Consider the following 21,238-nt stretch of genomic DNA (forward strand, 5'->3'; position numbering starts at 1 on the left):
AACAATCATATTATTTTTACACATTTCCTTAATCTGTTTATTGTTCAGGGCTTCTGAGCAAAATTGCTTTAGCTGCCATGAGAAATCACACTTTTTTTGCAGGTCCTAGTTAAAAGTTAAGAGCCCTGTTTGTGGCATGTTCATGGTGTTAGCCAAGTGCTAGGCAGAGTCTAGTTCCCATTGAGTGGGAATTCCTTGTATGCAATTGCACACCATAACACTTTGAGATCTTAGCTCAGTAACAAAGGGACTTAGATGGGTAGAGACTATAATTTGTTGCATGGGTCTTAATTCAAATGTATATGGGCTAAGTACGTTTTCTCCTTCTGTTACCCTACCTCCCCTTGAATCTTCACACTCCAGTTCCCCATGTTACCAGATCCCTTCACTCTAAGTATTAGGCCCTCAGTCCCTCATTCCACTCTCTCACAAGTCCCCAAGTCCCCAAACTGCAACACTTATACCAGCCTCCTCCCCTCTGGGCTCATCTATCCATGTTGCTGACTGGAGAACACCTGTGCATGACTTTGTTTGACGTGGGGAGGCTAGGTGCACGAGCAACCACCACATGGTCCTTGATCACGGTCAGGATCCAGTGGTATGGAATGTGAAACGACTGAGGACCCTTCTCTGCTGCAGCCTTCCTCCACCTTCAGAGTCATTGTGATGTGTCATCATCTTCTGCCAGCTCCCCCACTGAGGTCTTGGTTGGATCACTCTTTATCTCGAACCTTCCCCTTGAACTTACCACCATGGGTGACCCTACCAGGAGCTAGGCTCCAGCAGGTATCACTCACGGGATCTTAGGAACTCACAAGCCTCTCCACCACGACAAGGTGATGATTATCAAAGAAGATATTGACAACTAACTCTCACTGTCTTCATACCTACTGCAGGTTGTAAATCTGATTGTTACTATTGTCAGTGCAGTAATATTTTGTTGTAACTTGGCATAAATCCCACCGGCCCATGTGTAAGTTTTGCTTTAGGACCAAACTCATTTGGTAAAATCACGTTCTCCGTTATTGTGAAATGAACCAAATATTAGACATGTAGTCAGAAACTACATCACAATATGCCATTTAAGAAAAAGTGGTGGCAGTGCCATTAACAACAGAACAATCCCGTTGGATCATTGAATTTCACGTCTTGCTCCTAATGCCCAGAATGTGGTCCTGGATGCTATTTCTCTCCTGTACCGTCTGCCTGTCTAGTGATTTCTGTGGAACATGATGAAAATCAGTGGCCTCCCATTTCCCTCTACACCTGTCGTTACCCCAGTCACATCCTGCACCGTGCACTTGTTGGGATTAACTGCTGAATCCCTGCACAACTATATCTGACTACTTAATGGATAAAAATAATTGGCTGTAACTAGTAAGCTTAAACACGGGTAATAGTACTCATACCGTTGATTCCTGTTGCTGGTAAGATTGAGTGCTAGAACAATGAATGAATATCGCTGAGCTGGCATGGTAGTGTGGTTTACAGAGCATCAGTTGTAAGACTGGGGTTCAATTCCCACTGCTCTCTGTAAGGAGTTTGTGTGTTCTCACCTTGACTTTGTGGGTTCCCCCCACATTCCAATGACATACAGTATCATTAGGCTGAATGAGTGTGGGCATGCTGTGTTAGCTCCAGAAACATGGTAATACTTGCAGGCTGCCCAGCCCAGTCCTTGCTGATTTGATTTGATGTCAACAGCACATTTACTGTATGTTTTGATGTAGATGTGACAAATAAAGCTAATCTTCAATACTTTCATCTTGGACCATCTAAAGAGAAACTTTGTCATTGCTAAGGAAATAACTAACCTCAATTTACTATGAAAGATGTGAAAGGTGAAGCAAGGTGAGGTAGAAGTTTAGTAGATGGGGGAAGGGAGGGATAAAGTAAGAAGTTGGGAGGTGATAGGTGGAAAAGTTAAAGGGCTGAAGAAGAATGAGTCTATTAGGAGAGGAAAGTGGACCTTGGGAGAAAGGAAAGGAGAATGGGCACCAGAGGGAGGTGATGGACAAGCATCCACTATTTATTCCGCTTCATCAATGCTGCCTGACCTGCTTAGTTCCTCCAGCCATTTGTGTGTGTGTGTGTTGACCTGGATTTCCAGCATCTGCAGAATCTCATACGTTGACAAACTTGGCAGGTAGTGCTGACCAGTTGCCTGTATATTCCTTTTCCACATATCTAACATGGAGGGAAAAAAAACAGAATGAAAGAGCAAAGTACAGCAGAACATTGCTGTGCATTAAGAAAAGGAAATATGGCAGTGCAGATGCTGGCTTCCTTTATTGAAGCCCCTCAGTGTTTTAGGAGCAACTTCTTCCCCTCCACCATCAGATTTCTGAATTGACAGTGAACCAACACCTGAACACTACCTCCCTATTTTAACTCTTTTTGCATTTTTAATGTATTGTTTATCTATATTTCTTATTGTACTTTATAGTTATTATGTATTGCATTTACTGCTGGCACAAAACTACAAATTTCATGACATAAGTCAGTGATATTAAACGTGATTCTAATTCTGACAACTCTATTGACCATAATTGCAGTGTACATACAATAGATTGTAAAATCAGTGTAGAGGTAATCTTTTTCCTCTTACAAGAGAAATCAATATTGTTTCTGTGGAATCGTGTTCTTATCAACTAGATAATGTTTACTGATGGGCAGAACATGGGATGTTTTAAGTACAGGGGCAGTTTGTGTTTTTTTTATCATTTTATCGCATGTTTCAATTGAGCTTCATGCTGCCATTATTGTAGTTATGTGCTTGCTAATGCAAGTTTTAATAGTAGCTTATTCTAGTCATCTCTAATGTATAAATATTGCGATTCCTGATACAGAAAAAATGGACTAATTCTTACTATGTCAGAAATTGCATTTACTGTACATTTAAATTTAGTGTTACAAGCTAGATTTATAGAAGCAAAGTTAAATTCAAAAATTAGCTATTTACATCAAATGAGTCGGGAGTGAAATGAATGTAGATATGCCAGCAACTCTGTTTTAAATTAGTTTTAAGTATCTCAAAGGTTCAGTATGTCAAAGACTGATTTGCATTGTTATTAGAGGAGAAAGTGCAGATGATAGCACCCTGGTCATTGTCCCTCAGTTGGACTCACTTTCTTTACCAACTATCTTCATTTCATATCAATCAAGGCAAGTATTCAAGATGCAAGATTGTTTATTATCATTTCCTGTACACAAGAGTAAAAGGAACAGAATAATTCTTACTCCAGATCCGATGCAGCTCAAAAAAAGGACACAAAAGATACTTCCTACAAAGCGAAACTGAACGTCATGAATGGCGGTGATGCTTCATTCCCAGATAAGCTCAATGCCTTTAATCCATGCTTTGAAAGGGAGAATAAAACTCCCTGCAGCACCTGGTGACCCAGTGATAGCTGTCTTGGAGGCCGATATCAGGCTGTTTTCAAGAGGGTGAACTATCGTAAGGAGACAGGCCCCGATGAAGTACCCAGTAGGGCTCTGAAAACCTGTGCCAACCAACTGGCAGGGTGTTCAAAGACCTTTTTAATCTCTCATTGCTACAGTCAGAAGTTCCCACCTGCTTCAGAAGAGCAACAATTATACCAGTTGCCTAGAAGAGCAGGGTGAGCTGCATTAATGCCTATCGTCCAGTAGCACTCATATCTACAATGATAAGGTGCTTTGAGAGATTGGTTATGGCTGGAATTAACTCCTGCCTCAGCAGGTACCTAGACCCACTCTAGTTTGCATACCGCCATGATAGGTGTAGGGTGGATGTGATCTCAGTGGCTCTTCCCATAGCCTTGGTCACCTGGACATGTATGTCCGTGTGCTGTTTATTGACTATAGCTCAGTGTTTAACACAATTATTCCTACAGTTCTAATTTTAAAACCTCCAAAACATGAGCCTCTCTCTATCCCTCTGCAACTAGACCCTCGACTTCCTAACCAGAAGACCTCGATCTGTGTGGATCAGAAATAAGATCTACACCTCGCTGATATCATCACTTAGGGATGTGTGCTGAGCCCATTATTCTACTTCATGCTCTGACCAATCAAGAATCTATCAATCTCTGCCTTAAATATATTTAAAGGCTTGGCCTCCACAGCTGCCTGTGGCAAAGAATTGCGCAGATTCACCACTCTGGCTGAAAAAAATTCCTCCTCGTCGCCGTTCTAAAAGGACACCCCTCTATTCTGAGGCTGTATCCTCTGCTGTTAGACTCTCTCACCATAGGAAATGTCCGCTCCCCATTCACTCCATCAAGCGTGGAAGTGAAGCCTTTTTACTTAATGTCTTGAATTTTGCCTTGCAAGAACATTTTTCAGAACAGATACAATTTCTTAGTTCACTTTGTTCATTTCAGTTTTCGTAGCTGGCGTATTATAACAAATTAACTGGAATTTTGGACTGCTCAGCACTTTTCCAATAAAATAGAATAGCTAATAATATAACTAAGACAACACACACAAAATGATGGAGGAACTCAGCAGCCGGGCAGCAGCATCTGTGGAAAAGTGTAAACAGGACTGGTGAAGGGTCTCAGCCTAAAACATCGACTGTTTACTCTTCTCCATAGACCCCCCTGGCCTGCTGAGTTCCTCCAGCATTTTATGTGTGTTTTTCTGAAATTCCAGCATCTGCACAATCTCTTGTGTTTACAGTTAGTGCCAGCTAATATTTTGATCTTTGCTGCGTGAATTTGTCACCGTATTAAAATGTGACTCCTTTTCTGACTATTTCCATGCAGGCTACAGTTAATGCCCGACCACAGCGCATCCTGGACTCCACAAACCTTACACAGTCAGCACCAGCCAGCCCTACCAGTAAGGGAGCACACATTCATCAAGTTGGGTAAGTTTTCGAGTCGGGGTGAGTAACTCTTTGAGATAATACATTCTCACAACGGTTTGTATATGCCAGGGCATTTTATATTTAGCTTATTCCAGAGTTTGCAACCAAAGTAATTTTGCCCATGGGTAGATGAGTATTCATATTGAGATACACCGAAAATTTTGTCCCTTCCTATAGTCTAAGAAAGGTCTGATTTTTCAGAGGTTTGTAGTGTGTTTTAAGTCCTGGTATCCAGTCCCATTCACATATTTCCAGTGGCATGTCTGTTTCCGGGTATATACAAATGTTATGAGTCGCCATTAAAGTAACAGTAGAAAGATTTTGCAGAAATGAGTTTCTAACTTTCCAGTTTGGTTGCTGTTGCCTGAAATGTCTGTCAGTCTAAGTTACGTCTGTTTATAGATATTTCAGTTTCTCTCTCTTCCAGGTCAATGCCATTTACCCCACCCCAATTCTGCCTCGTCCCATCATTGCTACCTGTTCTGTGAGGCTGATAAGGTTTTGTCCATGCTTTCTCACTTAGACCATAAGGCAGGGGAGCAGAGGTGTGCCATTCGGCCCATCGAGCCTGCTCCACCGTTCCATCGTGGCTGATTTATTATCCCCCTCAACCCCATTCACCTGCCTTCTTCCCATCACCTTTGATACCCTTACTATTCAAGAACCTGTCAGCCACCATTTTAAATATACTCTCTGGTCGATTCTCCACCCTCTTGTTACAGAAATACCACATTACTGTTCTAAAGGGACTTTACCATATCTGTTGGTTTCTTCCTATCTTTTTGCACAATGTGGAGTGCCAGCCACTGCAGCTTCATATTTTTCCTCCATCTTGCATCCTAAGCTGTTCCTCGTACCGCAGCATACCCATTCCCTGCTCCTACCATATTTAAACCACAGCCTAATGTCTTTCATTTGGCCTCTTGTCCCTCTGTTATTTTCATTGGGGCAAGGAATATGGCACAGAAGGCACAGGAGCATTGTCATAGCAAAGCAGCATCCATCATCAAAACCCTCACCATCCAGGCAGTGTCCTCTTCACACTGCTGCCATCAGGATGGAGGTACAGGAGCCTTGGGTCCCACATCACCAGGTTCAGGAACTATCAGCTTTCAACTATCAGGCTCCTGAACCTGTATCAATAACTTTGCTCACCCCAACACTGAGCTCCCATCTGAGCCCATCTACAAGGAGTGCTGCCACAAGAAAGCAACATCATCATCAGGGCCCCCAGCATCCAACCCGTACTCTCCTCTCATTGCTGCCATCACACCAAGTTCAGGAACAGTTACTACCACCAAGCTGTTGAAACAACATCAGTAACTTCACTTGCCTCATCACTGAACTGACTCTGCAGTCTACAGACTCACAAGGACTCTATAACACATGTTCTCAGTATTTTATTATTTATTATTATTATTAATACTATTTGTTTTTCTTTTTGTATTTGCACAGTTTGTCTTCATTTGCACATTGGTTGTATAGAAACATAGAAACATAGAAAATAGGTGCAGGAGTAGGCCATTCAGCCCTTCGAGCCTGCACCGCCATTTATTATGATCATGGCTGATCCTCCAACTCAGAACCCCACCCCAGCCTTCCCTCCATACCCCCGACCCCCGTAGCCACAAGGGCCATATCTAACTCCCTCTTAAATATAGCCAATGAACTGGCCTCAACTGTTTCCTGTGGCAGAGAATTCCACAGATTCACCACTCTCTGTGTGAAGAAGTTTTTCCTAATCTCGGTCCTAAAAGGCTTCCCCTCTATCCTCAAACTGTGGCCCCTCGTTCTGGACCTCCCCAACATCGGGAACAATCTTCCTGCATCTAGCCTGTCCAATCCCTTTAGGATCTTATACGTTTCAATCAGATCCCCCCTCAATCTTCTAAATTCCAATGAGTACAAGCCCAGTTCATCCAGTCTTTCTTCATATGAAAGTCCTGCCATCCCAGGAATTAATCTGGTGAACCTTCTTTGTACTCCCTCTATGGCAATGTCAGTCTTTGAGCGTAAATTTTCATTGATTCTGTGTTGTATCTTTGTTCTGTGAATGCTTGCAAGGAAATGAATCTCAGGATTATATATGGTTACATACATGCTTCGGTAAAATTCTTTGAACTTCGTGTGGGCAGCACAGAAACAGGGATATGTCAAGCCTTTTCACTTCACCGCTCCACACTATGTCAAATCCGACCTGGAAAATAGGAAACAAAATGGATGGAGAAAGGATAGTTGTAAGAGAAACTTTGAAGCTCAGTCAGTAAGCACTTGATTGACTGAGGCTTTCTATTTTCCATGGACCACACACCAGCAGATCCACTTCTGTACAGTGTGGATCGTTGTACTTGGCAATGCCAGTCATTGAGCATATCTACACAGAGCGCTGACACAGGAAAGCCAGTCCCCCGAGGTCCCCCGCCACCCAGGTCATGCTCTCTTTTCTCTGCAGCCACAGGAAGAAGGTACAGGAGTCTCAGGACCCACACCACCTGGTTCAAGAACTGTTATTAACCCTCAACCGTCAGCCTCTTGAACCAGTGGGGATAACTCTACACAATTTCACTCTCCCCATCACTGAACTGTACCCACAACATATGGACTCATTTTCAAGTACTCTTTATCTCATGCTCTTGGTATTTATTACTTATTTATTTATTATTATTGTTTCTTTTTCTTTCTTTTCAATTTGCACAGTTTGTTGTCCGTCCTATTGGGTGTGATCTTTCACTGATTGTATTGTTTCCTTGATTTACTGGATATGCCCGCAAGAAAAATGAATCTCAGGGTTGAATATCATGACATATATGTACTTCGATAATAAATTTACTTTGAACTTTGAATCGAGATTCTGTGTTGAGAGCAAAAATGAGAACTTCCTACTTCTGTCTAAATTCAGTAGCTGTTCAGTATCTGATGAACTAAAACTTTTCTAAGGAGTACTGTTTTCCTTTTACATTAATTCTGGTCTGATTCTAAGCATATGAAAAATTAGTTGGCTAAGCCAAATAGTTTTATTAATCTGGCACCATGTGGGCAGAATGACTGATAGTAAAATAAAGTAAATGACTGCTTTATTAATTTAATTTAATAGGGCATATTTCATTTTAAGAGCAATTATGGCAGTCCCTGTCCTATAGTCGGGGTGCCCCATTATTAATAAGTGCTGAAATCGTTTCTTTATAAAGTCCTTACTTCAGGTGAAAATTGTGCAATTAAGACAAATTATTTTCATTATATTGTGCAGTTTGTAAGAACAGACAGGTGGGTTCAAATAGGTACAAACTATTCTTCAGATGCTGGAAATCCAGAACAACACACGCAAAATGCTGGAGGAACTCAGCAAGCCAAGCAGCATGTATGGAAAAGAATAAAGAATCAATGTTTTGGGCCAAGTTTTGGCCCGAAACATCGACTCTTTATTCATCTCCATTCATACTTCCTGACCTGTTGAGTTCCTCCAGTATTTTGTGTTTGAACTATTTCATGAGGTTTAACAAAAGGAAGAGCTCGCATCATAATCTGTAATACTGAACATCAATTAAGATGGAATAAAAGACCAGTGCAGGTGTGTTTCACCGTGGTAACTGCACTAACTATTTCCACAAAGAATGAAGATTTATCAAGATTGCATTGTTTCCAAGTTCACATCATTTTATAGACCAGAGCTGAACTCTGCAGCACACTCCATCTGCCACAGCTTAATGCCCTTTACAAATCCACTACCTTTCTCTCGTCTGGGGTACGTGCCTTTTTCCACTAATCCTCCCGCAAAGGCTCCTTACCAAAGACCACCTGGAAAAATGGTCTGTCTTCCCATGTTTTACGCTGTCAATGAGCCTTCAACACGGCATCAGTTTTTTATGTTTAGAGTAAAAGTGAAGACTGCTGGTCCCGTAAATGCCAAACCAGTTTAGCTCATTTAAGCCCAGACGTCAAGGAAAAACATGATCAGTAAAACTGGGTATGGAGCCACAAATTGAATGAATTAGGGTCAGGTTTATGTTCGAGCCCAGACAGTTCAGCCATAAAATGTATGAAAATTAGAAAGCATGAGTTTGTGAAATTAATTTTGATGTGCTGGATCCCTGGAGAACATACTAACTGTTAATCATTACTTTAAGGCTGTTATTTGACATGTACCGGACTCCATTCTGGAGAGAGTCCCCTCGTGTGCGACCTCTGGCAATTTTATTTACTAATTTATAGATACACTACAGATTAGGTCCTTCCAGAACTTTGAGTGTGCCACCAGCAATCCCTAGCCTTATCTCAGGATAATTTACTAACTGGTACGTCTTTGAACTGTGGGAGGAAACCCACACAATCCACGGAGAGGACAGACAAACTGGGATGGTGAAATTAAATTCTGAATTCCGACACCTCGAGCTGTAACAGCATCGTGCTAACTACTACGCTACTCTGGAAGCCCAAATTTCATTTCAATGTATTTTATTAAGCATGTGTCCACCACATTAAAATCTGCAGGAATTTGGCAGGCAGCGCTGAATCTTTTGTATACTTCTTCTGTACAATTGAATGAAAAATAAGTCTCTAAAGCGCTCCCCTAATCTTGCACCATTGGGATAAATTGGAAGTTTGCCATTCTTGAACCAAATAAAGTTTCAAAAACAGTGTATGTTGGAAACACTCAGCTGATCAGGCTGCATCTGTGGAGAGAAAAACAAGAGTTAGCATTTCTTGTCAAAGATTCTTCATCAGAAGCCAGTACTTTGCTTTTGTTTCAGATTTTCAGCATCTGCAGCTTTTTGATTTTCATAGAGTGCTTCCGTTGCCGACATAGCAACCGTTCCACTTCAGTATCTATAATGCATGTAAGTCTCTGACATAAACACACGATTGAGGAGCTATAAACTGCATCAGATTGTTTGTTGGCGTAATTCTTCCATCACCTTTTATCCAAGCAGTGCCGTATTAGTTGCCAAGAATTATTTGTGCCACAAATATAAATAGCTCCTTTGTTCCCTGACTTGAATGTAACTTCTAAAGTCTATTTCATGTCTTCACAAGTTTTACTTACATGAAATGATTGTTAAAATAGAAAAAATATTCAGAACTTTCAGCAAAACTAACCAAACTTCTTATACAATAAACTTCATGGAACTCCAATCCATGCTGTTTGCTCACATTACCCTTCAGTGGGAGCACCCAGCATCACATCCAGCTCACATAAGTAGGGTAAACACGTTCTTTGGTCACTTGCTATAGGAGCCCTGTGTGTAATGAGCTCATCGTCTCAACCCAATACGGAAAAGCATTGTTTCAATTCTCTGAATCTACATTAACCTCCACTACTACTGATGTTCGTCTCATACATCTCACAGGCCAGACTTTCTCCTGTTGTCTTTATGGAAAAGGACAACCACATTTACCAGCCTCCAGTCATCCAGTCCTTAATTAGTGATGTAAAAATCTCAGCCAGAGTCAAGGAGTCTCTCCCCTTCCCTCCCACAGCAGCAAGAGTTTAAGTTTATATGACCATGGATATTTATATACTAAGGCATTGACCGCCTCTTTATTCACGAAACTTCCACCTTTGTTTTCGCTTCCAGCTACCTTATTATGGAAAGGATGAGGAATCTTTAGAGAGGGTGCAGAGGAGATTTACCAAGGTGCTGCCTGGATTAGAAAGCATAGGGCTTTTCTCTTTAGAATGAAGGAGGATGTGAGGTGACTTCATAGAGGTGTAGATAGAGTGGATGGGCAGAGACATTTTCCATGGCTAATCTGAAAGGACAAATTTTAAGGTGATTGGAGCAAAGTATAGGTAGGTTTTTAAACAGAGTGGTAAGTGCATGTAGTGCACTGCAGGGGGTGGTGGTAAAAGCAGATACACGAGGGGCATTTGAGAGGGGTATAATCTTAAGGTAATTGAAGGAAATTCAAGGGGTATGTCTGAAGTAGTTTTTTTACACAGAGTGGAGGGTGCATGGAGCACCCTACCCGTGGTGGTGGTAGAGGTAGCTACATTAGGGGCATTTAAGAAACTTTTAGATAGGCACATGGATGATAGAAAAATGGAGGGCTCAATGGAAGGGAAAGGTTAGATTGAATAAGAAAAATGGGAAACATTTCGCAGGCATGGAGAAATGAAGATGGGGGAAGGCCTGCAAAATGTTCGCTTTTCTCCTGTTCAGCGCTCGATATTCCTGGATGTCTAGGATTCCCTGTACTTGTCACCCTTAGCTTTCACTCCTGTAGGGTCATGTTGCTCTGAACATTCACAATTTGATTTTTGTGGATGTAGACTTACCTGGAAGATATACTCTACCAATGCCAGGTTCTAATTTTAATGAAATTGGTTTTCCTGTAATTTGGACCTCTATTCCTGGTCTTTCCCTGCTTTTTCTATAAGCACTTTGAAATTTACTAAGTCTACTGAGCCTCTTTACTCCATCTAGCCTATTCATAACTTTCTACAACACAATTAATTCTTCTCTCAGTCTTCTCCGATTTAACAGACAACATCACCCTATCCAGTTAATCTGTCATAGGCAATTTTTTCTAATCCTGGCAAAATCCTCGTAAATCTCTTCTGCGACCTCTCCAGTGCAAATGCCACTTCTGTGTAATATGACCAGAACTTTCTACAGTAGTGTAGCTGTAGTCTAAGTCATCCTTACAATTCGATCGTTTTATCTTTCCTGTTATGTTCTGCCTGTCAGCTCACAGAAAGACGTCCTATATGTCTCTAACCACTTTATTAAACTATCCTGGTTTCTTTAAGAATCAGTGGATATATACTCAAAAGTCTTTTGTTTCTCCACAGCTTTTGGTCTCCATTCTACTCTGGATTTTTACCTCATACTTCTCTGGATTACATTGTTTCCTATTTTCTCTGTCCAAATAAGGAGGGCATCTATATCATAATCTAAATCTTGGCTGTTCATAATCAGCACTTTTGAACCATCTGCAACCTTTTTTTTGTCATGCCTCTACATTTACTTTTCATTTATCGGTATGTACCACAGGGGCAAGGGAAAGTGTGCAATGGCATCTGCCAGTCACAGAACACCTACCCTTTGCTTTCTCCCACTGAGATTATTTCAGATCAATTCAATATTCTCCCGTGGACTGACTGGTTTTTACCTTTATGACTAGCTTACCTGAAAAGTCTTGCTAGAATTCAGGTGGGTACCATCAATTACACTGCTCTCATTAAGATTCCTTGACCCATCTTTGCACAAAAAGATTCATTTGTTAAACAGATATGACCTTCTCTTATGCTGATTATCTCCGATTAATCTGTGACTTCCGAAGTGGAGTTTTATTCGGCAAAATTAATTCCAATAATTTACCCCTTTCGACTGTAATTAATTGGCTAGTTAATTATGCAGTTTTCTTTTCATTTTTAAACCCTTTTATAAAGTTCTGTCGTTTGTTTCTAAGTAGTCATCATCATTATGTGTCATGTTGTATGATGTGGCCTCATGACCATGATTGTTCTTGGCAAAATTTTTCTACAGAAGTGGATTGCCATTGCCATTGCCATCTTCTAGGCAGTGTCTTTACAAGATGGGTGACCCCCAAGCCAGACGATCGCTTCAGAGATTGTCTGCCTGGCATCAGTGGTCGCATAGCCTGGACTTGTGATATGCAGCTCAACTGTTCATTGACCTTCCACCACATGCTCCCGTGGCTTCAAGTGACCCTGATTGGGCGGGGTGGGTGGGGGGTGTTGTGCTAAGCAGGTGCTGCACCTTGCCCGAGGGTGACCTGCAGGCTAGCGGAGGGAAGGAGCGCCTTGCACCTCCTTTGGTAGAAACATATCTCCACCCCACCACGCTTAAATGAATAAATGAATGAATCACTTGGTCAAAAATGTAGATAGCCTGATTGGTAAGTTTGTGAATGACAGAAAAATTAGAGTTGTGGAGAGAGAAGAAGATTGTCAAAGTTTGAGCCCCTCCATTGGTCAGGGATGACCATGGATATTGCATCCTTGCTGTCTATGTGATAAGCAAGTCAGTACTCAAGCCCAGGCCAGTTTGCTACGGAGAGCACGCTGTTGCCCATGCCCAGGTTCCCCCTCTCCATGCAGCTGAGGAATCCAGAGGAGTGGCAGAGACTGATACAGTTTGGCCCCAGTAGCATCGCAGAAGTTACCAGTCAGCGTTGAACTCAACATGGACTGCATTGGGGACTCCAGCCTCGGATTTTTCCTCAGGGTTTACTACCAAAGCCTTCCACGTGAGTGGATGTATCTCCACCTCGCCACCTATTCCAAGTAGTAAGTGTATTATTATTGCCACTTTGTGGAAAACTCTGTCTGAATTTTACATTTGATTTTCTGTCCCAGGGGTTCACCTCCTATACCCAGCACAAGCAGTTCGAGCCTAACCAATGATGTGAGCAAACAGGCTGGACCCAGGGATATCTCATCAACATCACGACAAGGAATTATTCCCACCATCGGTGTACCATATACTCCTCATTCTCACCAGTTTTCCAGAACACGAAAAATGTTTGATAAGGGGCCAGATCAGGTAAGAAATCTGTCAAATAGAAAATAACACAAATTCTGCTGCTTGCTCTTTTTCTCATGTTGCAGTTTCAGATGAAATGTTCCAGAACACTTAATCAGGTTATTACCAATCAAAAAAATATTGACAATGTGTGATAAATAGGCTGTGGTAGGTGATCAAAGTTTTGATCGGAGAGTGGTTTTAAGGAGCATCTCAAAATGTAAATGTGAATTTTAGAAAGGGATTTACAAAGACTCAGGCAGGTCAGTGGTGAAGTAGTTAAAATGAGAAGTACTCGAGGAGAAGCAATCTAGAGGACTTGTGGGGCAGGAACAGGTTACAGAGAAATTATTTAACATGTTGAAATAATTTATGAGGTAAAATTAGCTTTATTTGTCACGTGTACATTGAAATATTGAAACATACAGTGAAATGCGTCAATGGCCAACACAGTCTGGGGATGTGCTGGGGCCAGCCCCCAAGGGTCACTATGCTTCTGCCGTCACCATAGTATGCCCACAGTTTACTAACCCTAACCTGTATGCCTTTTTAGAATGTGGGAGGAAACTCACACTATCACGGGGAGAACGTACAAACTCCTTACAGATAGCAGCGAGAATTGAATCCTGATGGATTTTGTAGCTGGCACTACAAAGCGTGCACTAACCTCTATGCTACCTTGCCACCGTTATTTTACTGAATGAAATGACACCAACAAAGAGAGAAATATTATTGGGAGCAATGAAGGCTTAGTTGAAGACATGTGTTTTTAGAGGATGAAAGAGCTGAAATGGCAGAGGATTAATGAGGAAAATCCGTTTTGAAGTGCTGTTGACTCACGGAAGGCAGCATCAGAGGAACATAAAGTTCTCGGTGGTAGAGCCAACACAGGGCAATGAATAAAATTCAAGGTTCAAGTCTATTTGACGTGTACATCAGAAGATACAGTGAAATGTGCTGTTTGTGTTAACAGCCAACACACCTGAGGATATGCTAGTGGCAGCCTGCAAGCATTGCAGCACATTCCATTGGCAATGTAGCATGCCACACATTGTCCGGCAGAACAACGCAAAACACAACAAGCAATCAAACTACAGCAAAATAAGCCCTGTTCCTCCCTCCTGCCCACACACATACTCAGTCCTCTAACCCCAAGGCAGGCCACTTTTCTTCACTCTCCAGCCTCCCATTCGGACTTAAAAATGCAGACAATGGACCTTCGACTACCCCAGCAGACTCTCAGAGATTCGCAGACACGAGGTTCAACTTGTGTACTTCTGATTCGGGTCTCAATCCCTGGCATTGGCACCAAGGTATCAGTTGATATAGATACGATGCAGATTTGGGCAAGAAAAGCAGCATTATGGACTAATTCCAGTTTATAGAAGATTGGAGGGAAGTCAAGGAAGCATTGGAATAGTTAATAGCCTGCACATGACAAGAACAGATGGGCTGAGCGAGGGGGAAAAGCTGGGTAATGTTATAGCAATTGAAGTAGGTGGATCATTAGTAGATTCCAGATCAATTTGTACGGCACCTTGAGTTCTGTGAAATTTCAATGTAAATGAAAAGTGTGACTTGAAATCATTATCAGTAATGCAGGCGGCTCCCGTGTATTTTATCCTTTAGTGATTCAGCTCTGCTCCTGTTGTGAATATTTTCTTAAGCATTATAGAATATTTTGAGAATCAAATTAGTCCACAGCTATCTGCCATTGGTGTGTGGTTTCAATTAAGCCAAAAGGGAATTTTGTGAGGGTCTGTTTTGATTGGGAAAACCTGCTTTTAGAACCAGTGAGAAGGAATAGCTGTATACCGCCAAGACAGGAGGGTCTTAGACTAGGAGGGGAGCCTACAGCTGGTTGTGTTTCCACACACAGTTATAAGACCATAAGATATAGGAGCAGAATTAGGCCATTTGGCCCATCAAGTATGCTTCGTCATTTCATCATGGCTGATCCACTTTTCCTGTCAGCCCCAGTCTCCTGCATTTCCCCAGTATCCCTTCATGCCCTGACCAGTATAGAACCTATCAATCTCTGACTTAAATATACATGAAGACTTGTCCTCCACAGCTGCCTGTGGCAACAAATTCCACAGATTCACCACTCTCTGGCTAAAGAAATTCCTCCTCAGCCCTTTCTAAAAGGATGCCCCTCTATTCTGAGACTCTGTCCTCTCGTCCTAGACTCTCCCACCATAGGAAACATCGTCTCCACATCCACTCTATCAAGGCCTTTCAACATTCGATGGGTTTCAATTTGGTCACGCCTCATTCTTCTGAATTCTATAATCCTGGCTCACTTAGAGGCAGAGGTCACGGGTTTGGGAAATGCTGTTAGAATGACACCAGAGATTGTGCAGATGACAGAAATCCAGAGTAGCGCACACAAAATGTTAGAGGAACTCAGCAGGTCAGGTAACATCTATGGGGAGGAATAAATACCCGATGTTTCGGGAAGAGTCTCAACCTTTCTGTTAGAACGTAGCAAACTTTGGCATATTCTTCATACCATGTAGTATGTTCATATAATATATTTTTGAAATGTAAGTTAAGTGGAGTACAGATATTTGCAATTAAGTGAAGTAAGTTAAACTCACAGGCCTCTTCAAACTTGGCCCACTTAAAACTGGAGAATATCAGAGCTTGATGAGACCTTCCAAGTTCCCATCCTATTCAGAAGTATTGCTGGTGCCTCACTAGCCCTTTATAACATACCAAGAACCTTGTCAGCGGTTTGAAGATAAACATAATTTGTCAAAACGAGAAAGTCAAGTTGCAAAACCCAGCAGGACAAATATACTACTGCAAGTGTGAAATGGTATTAAAACTTGTTTTTTGTTTCAGACTGTTGAAGATTCAGAGGATGGAGTTGGACACAAAAGTTTTATATCTGCAACTATGCAAACGGGGTTCTGTGATTGGAGTGCAAAATATTTTGCACAGCCAGTGATGAAGGTACTTAACCACTTACTAATTAATGTTGATTTCTGACTTACTTATTAGCAAATCAAGCTAGCTATCAATATGCTGAAGTAAGTGAACATCTGGTACAAAGTACCATCAAGCGAGCGCAGAAGAGCTTCCTTTCTGATACTTGACTTCTTTTAACCTTGAAAACCTTGCAGCTTAATTTACACCTAGTAATGGTTTGTAATCAGTTACATTGATTGCGTTCATTCCAATTACATTAACTCTAAATTTACTTAGATATATTGCTGAACTCCTGCGGTGGCTTCTTTCTCTTTCCTGTGAAATATGTTCTCAGGATAAAATCTTGAAAACAATTTTAGAAAACTTCCCTAAGTGGTTTGTGTCCTTCTCACCAGTATAATATAGAAAATGAAGTAATATGGGGAAATCTAGGACCCAACTAATTTACATTGTAATGAAGTCATCTGTTGCTAATGCTAGAAATATCTGAAGTAACAAAGCAATTCATTCTCCGTCGGAAGATTGACAGCTGGAGTGTGGGGAATGGTCCGTGCCACTATCTCAAACAAGAGAAAATCTGCAGATGATGGAAATCAAAGTAGTACACACAAAATGCTGGAAGAACTCAGCAGGCCAAGCAGCGTGTACGGAGAAGAGTTATTCGTAGATGTTTCGGGCCGAAACCCTTCATCAGGACTGAAAAAGGAGATGAGAAGTCGGAGTACAAAGGTGGGGGGGAGGCGATGAAGAACATGCTGTCTTCTCATTATACCTTCACAGAGGAGGTACAGGAGCTTGAAGACACACACTGAACGTCTTAGGAACAGCTTCTTCCCCTCTGCCATCAGATTTATGAAAGGTCCACTATTTATTGTTTATGTTAAGTACCTTTGCAAAGGGGTTCTTTCTTCATGATAGAGGAAAGCAATATCCCATCCCCACAGTATGGCTTACATGGTCACAGGATGTTTATGCCAGATCCATTTTGGGCATCAAGGACATCTTCAAGAGGCATACAGTATCAAATTTAATCCACCAGCAATTAGCTGAGAGGGGAGGGGACCAGAAGAAAAAACTCAGCTAATTCCATCATGGGCACTAGCCTCTCCACCATCAAGGACATCTTCAAAACTCAATCCATCATTGAGGACCTTCACCATCCAGGACATGCCCTCTTCTCGTTACTACCATTTTCACTATCTTTCTTTCTGTGTTTGCATTACTTACTTAGATTGTAGATTTCTTACTGTAACTTGAAGTTTTTTTGATGTATTGCACTGTACTGTTGCCGCAAATCAACATATTTCACCGCATATGTCAGTGATAATACATCTGATTCTGATTATGATGACTCCAGTCAGTGATTTATCCTTTTGAAATTCTCCAAAAGATCCTCAGTTCCACATTAGTTGTCCTTCATCACCCTTAATAGTTCCCAAGATTTCTTATACATCAGTAACTCCTGGCAAGAAGATCAGATCTATCATCTAAGTTTACTGTTTTCTTCCCAGAAACTACTCATAATTTAATTAAAGTAGTATTCTGGATCCCTCCCCCCCCCCCCACTACTTTTTCTCCGAAGAACATTTCTCCAATAAGTACTTTCCAATCTGTAAACCTTTCATTTTATCTCAGCCTTGGACAACAGAAGTCATCTTTGTTTCATTTTTTCTCTCTTGTTTGAATGTGTCCATTATATAAATGTTAAACTCTGCTCATTCATTGAAGAAATATAATCCCTGCCATCTGAAAACGTCCATGTGCTTTGGACCCCTTTAGCCATTGTCAATAAGGCTTTCCTGTGGCCTGCAAATTTGATTTCAGGCAGAAGCTGGTCACGTGAAGCTTAGTCCAATATCTTTAGGAAGTCATGGTATAATCCATAAAGGTTATCAAGCTGAAATATTACCTAATCTGTTTCGTTCCCTGCAAGTGCATTCTGCCCTCCTGAGTCTTTTCTACCTATTCTGATTCTGAGAAGGCAATTGCAGTGTTAGCATTCATTTTGAGAGGACTAGAATATAAAAACAAAGATGTAATGTTGAAGCTTTAAAAAGCATCAGTCAGACCATGTTTGGAATATTGTGCACAAAGTGCTGGAGGAACTCGGCATATCAAGCAGCATCTGTGGAGGGGAAATAAACAGTCAGTGTTTCAGACTGAGACCTTTCATCAGGACTCTCCGCTCCAAGGATGCTGCCTTTCTGATTTGTTGAGTACCAACAACATTTTGTGTATGTTGCTTTAGATTTCCAGTATCTTGTGTTTTAGAATATTTTGAATCGTTTTCACCTCAATATCTAAGGAAGGATGTGCTGGCATTGGAGAGTATCCAGAGGAGGTTCACGAGAATGATTCTGGAAATGAAAGGGTTAATGTATGAGGAGTGTTCAGTGGTTCCGGGCCTTGATGGCTCTCCTTGCCTGAATTTAGAGGAGGGTTTTTATTGAAACCTACTGTATATTGAAAGACCTAAATAAACTGGACGTGGAGAGGATGTTTCCAATAGGGGAAGAGTCTAGATCAGAGGGCACAATCTCACGATGGAAGGACATCCACTTTGAACAGAGGTGAGGATATTCTTTAGCCAGAGTCCGGTGAATCTGTTTAACTTATTGCCACAGACAGTTGTGGAGGCAAAGCCATTGGGTATATTAAAGTGGAAGTTGATAGGTTTATTAGTAAGGGCATCGAACATTAAAGGGGGAAAACTGGAGAAGGGGGTTGGAGTTAGCCAAGATCAAATGGTGGAACAGACTCGATGGGCTAAATGGCCTAATTTTGCTGCCGTGTGTCATGGTCTTATGGTCTCACAGTTTTATTTCAGATGTCCAATTTGTGCCTTTCACAGTTTTTTTTCTCTACTTTATTCGCATTGTTCGTCAACTAAGATACCTTTGTCCGCTGGCTCCAGTTGTAAAAGGACTGGCCTTCTGAGTGAAAGAGAGATCACTTCTTGCGATCAAAACCTTGAATTCCCTCCTTGCAATGGAATCAAATGTGATTGAGTGATGAATGAGTCTTGACAATGTCTTGGCCTAACATCTAGTCATATTAACTTAACTTACCAACCTTCATCAAGGTTGCAGTTCAACATCTGCTTAAGTGAATTAACTGCTGTCAAATTATCAGCAAAGAACCCAGAGCTCATGCAATAATTAATTCTATTGTAAATATTTAATTTGTAGTTAATGATGGTTAGCAGACATGCTGCATGTACTCAGCAATTAACTGGAAAATCTTAAATTGAATAAATTATTTTATTATTCTTTATTTTGTATAGAGATATAGCTCAGAATATGCCCTTTCATCGCCGCCGATTTAACCCTAGCTCAGTCACGGGACAATTTACAATGACCAGTTAATCTACCAATTGGTATGTCTTTGGACTGTGGGAAGAAACCGGAGCACCCGGAGGAAACCCACTTAATTCACAGGGAGGGCGTATGAACTCCTTACTGAGAACACCGGGATTGAGCTCAGAACTCCTTCGCCCTGAGCTATAATAGCATCGCACTAATTGCTACCAAACCATGCCACAGAACGATAGTAATGCCTGGTACAGGAATCTTAGACCATAAGACTATAAAACATAGGAGCAGAATTAGGCCATTCAGCCCATTGAGTCTGCACTGCCATTACATCTTGGCTGATTTATCATCCCTCTGAACCTCATTCTTCCGCCTTCTCCCTGTAATTTCTGACACCCCTACTAATGAAGAACCTATCAAGCTCTGTTTGAAACATATCTAATAACTTGGCCTCCACAGCCATTTGTGGCAATGAATTCCATTAAATCAGCGTTAACTGGAGTTATAACTATATGTTTTGAAGAGAATCTGAGATTACAAATTAGTGAAGAACAAACATTCTGCAGCAGAAACTCAAGAGATTGAGCAGAATTTTGTTGCTACAAATAGCAGCATCTGTAGTCACTTGTGTTGATTTCGTAAATCAGTGAAATCACTTGAGTGAGAATTTTCAAAGTAAAAGGCAACTTTCTTTTGATTCTCAAAGACCCCTGTGGTGATGTTACAAACCAATTGTACTGTTATTCAATTCAAGTTTAATGGTCATTCAACCATACATGAATACTCATTAATACAGCCAAACGAGACAGCATTACTCTGGAGTCAAGATGCAAAGTACAATACCAGCAGTCACACACAGCACAGAGCACACATGGCACGTATAAGATAGAAAGATACGGCCACTCAATAAAAGAGACCAAACTCAAGCCAGCTAAAGCTGCTGAAATCTGCAGGTAACCACAACAGAGCTTGTTTTCTGCCGAGCAAACACTGGGGGAGGGGGGTGGTGTGGCGGGGGGTAGTATTAGTATCAGCTCCAGCCTGGACACTGCATCATACTGCCCCCGATGTCACTCCCTGATGGCTGTAAACTGTCAACTATTTTACTGTCTTAAAGAAAACTCACAAGGTGACTGATGATTTTACAGTAAATACTAATATGGCCATTTCTGATTAGCAATAGTTTTTTAATATAGCCTGATGTGACTGTGATCAAAGTCACCAGAGAGACTCTGAAGCTGGAAATACAGAAATGTTTATTTATCACAACATGCAGGCATTCTTCTGGAGACTCTCGGTAAAGCTCACAAACTCAAAGTACATCACAATGTTAAACTTTTAAGGTCAAAGGTAACAGATGATTCAATACAATTTCAATAGTTACAGTGACATTGTTTACTTCAATAGTTTGGGTCGACAAATGGTTCCTTTGAGATTTATATTTACAGTGGGAGCACAATGTAATTGATAAGACACCTCAAAGTTTAAACGCCTTTGATGAGAAAAACAAATTAACACAAATATTCTAAAAACTTCTGACGTCAGAGATCCAAATGCCCAACTATTGGTAGAACTAACTGATAATATCAGTTTGGTCTGCAAGCTTCCTATAACTCGTTTGCAACAATGCAATTTACTCAAACCCTGGATTGATG

The 21,238-nt window shown here is 41.2% G+C and overlaps 1 protein-coding gene across 1 annotated transcript in view; it reads left to right on the plus strand.

The window, feature by feature from the left end:
- rptor (regulatory associated protein of MTOR, complex 1) overlaps window positions 1-21,238 on the plus strand; it is a 500,247-nt gene that overhangs the window by 368,044 nt on the left and 110,965 nt on the right. The window contains exons 22-24 of the mRNA XM_063030532.1: window positions 4,749-4,852; window positions 13,173-13,359; window positions 16,186-16,296. Coding sequence (XP_062886602.1) covers window positions 4,749-4,852; window positions 13,173-13,359; window positions 16,186-16,296 — 402 coding nt within the window. The remainder of the gene's footprint in view (window positions 1-4,748; window positions 4,853-13,172; window positions 13,360-16,185; window positions 16,297-21,238) is intronic.

The sequence above is a fragment of the Mobula hypostoma genome, chromosome 22, assembly GCF_963921235.1.
Source record: "Mobula hypostoma chromosome 22, sMobHyp1.1, whole genome shotgun sequence".
In the NCBI taxonomy this organism is placed as follows: domain Eukaryota; kingdom Metazoa; phylum Chordata; class Chondrichthyes; order Myliobatiformes; family Myliobatidae; genus Mobula; species Mobula hypostoma.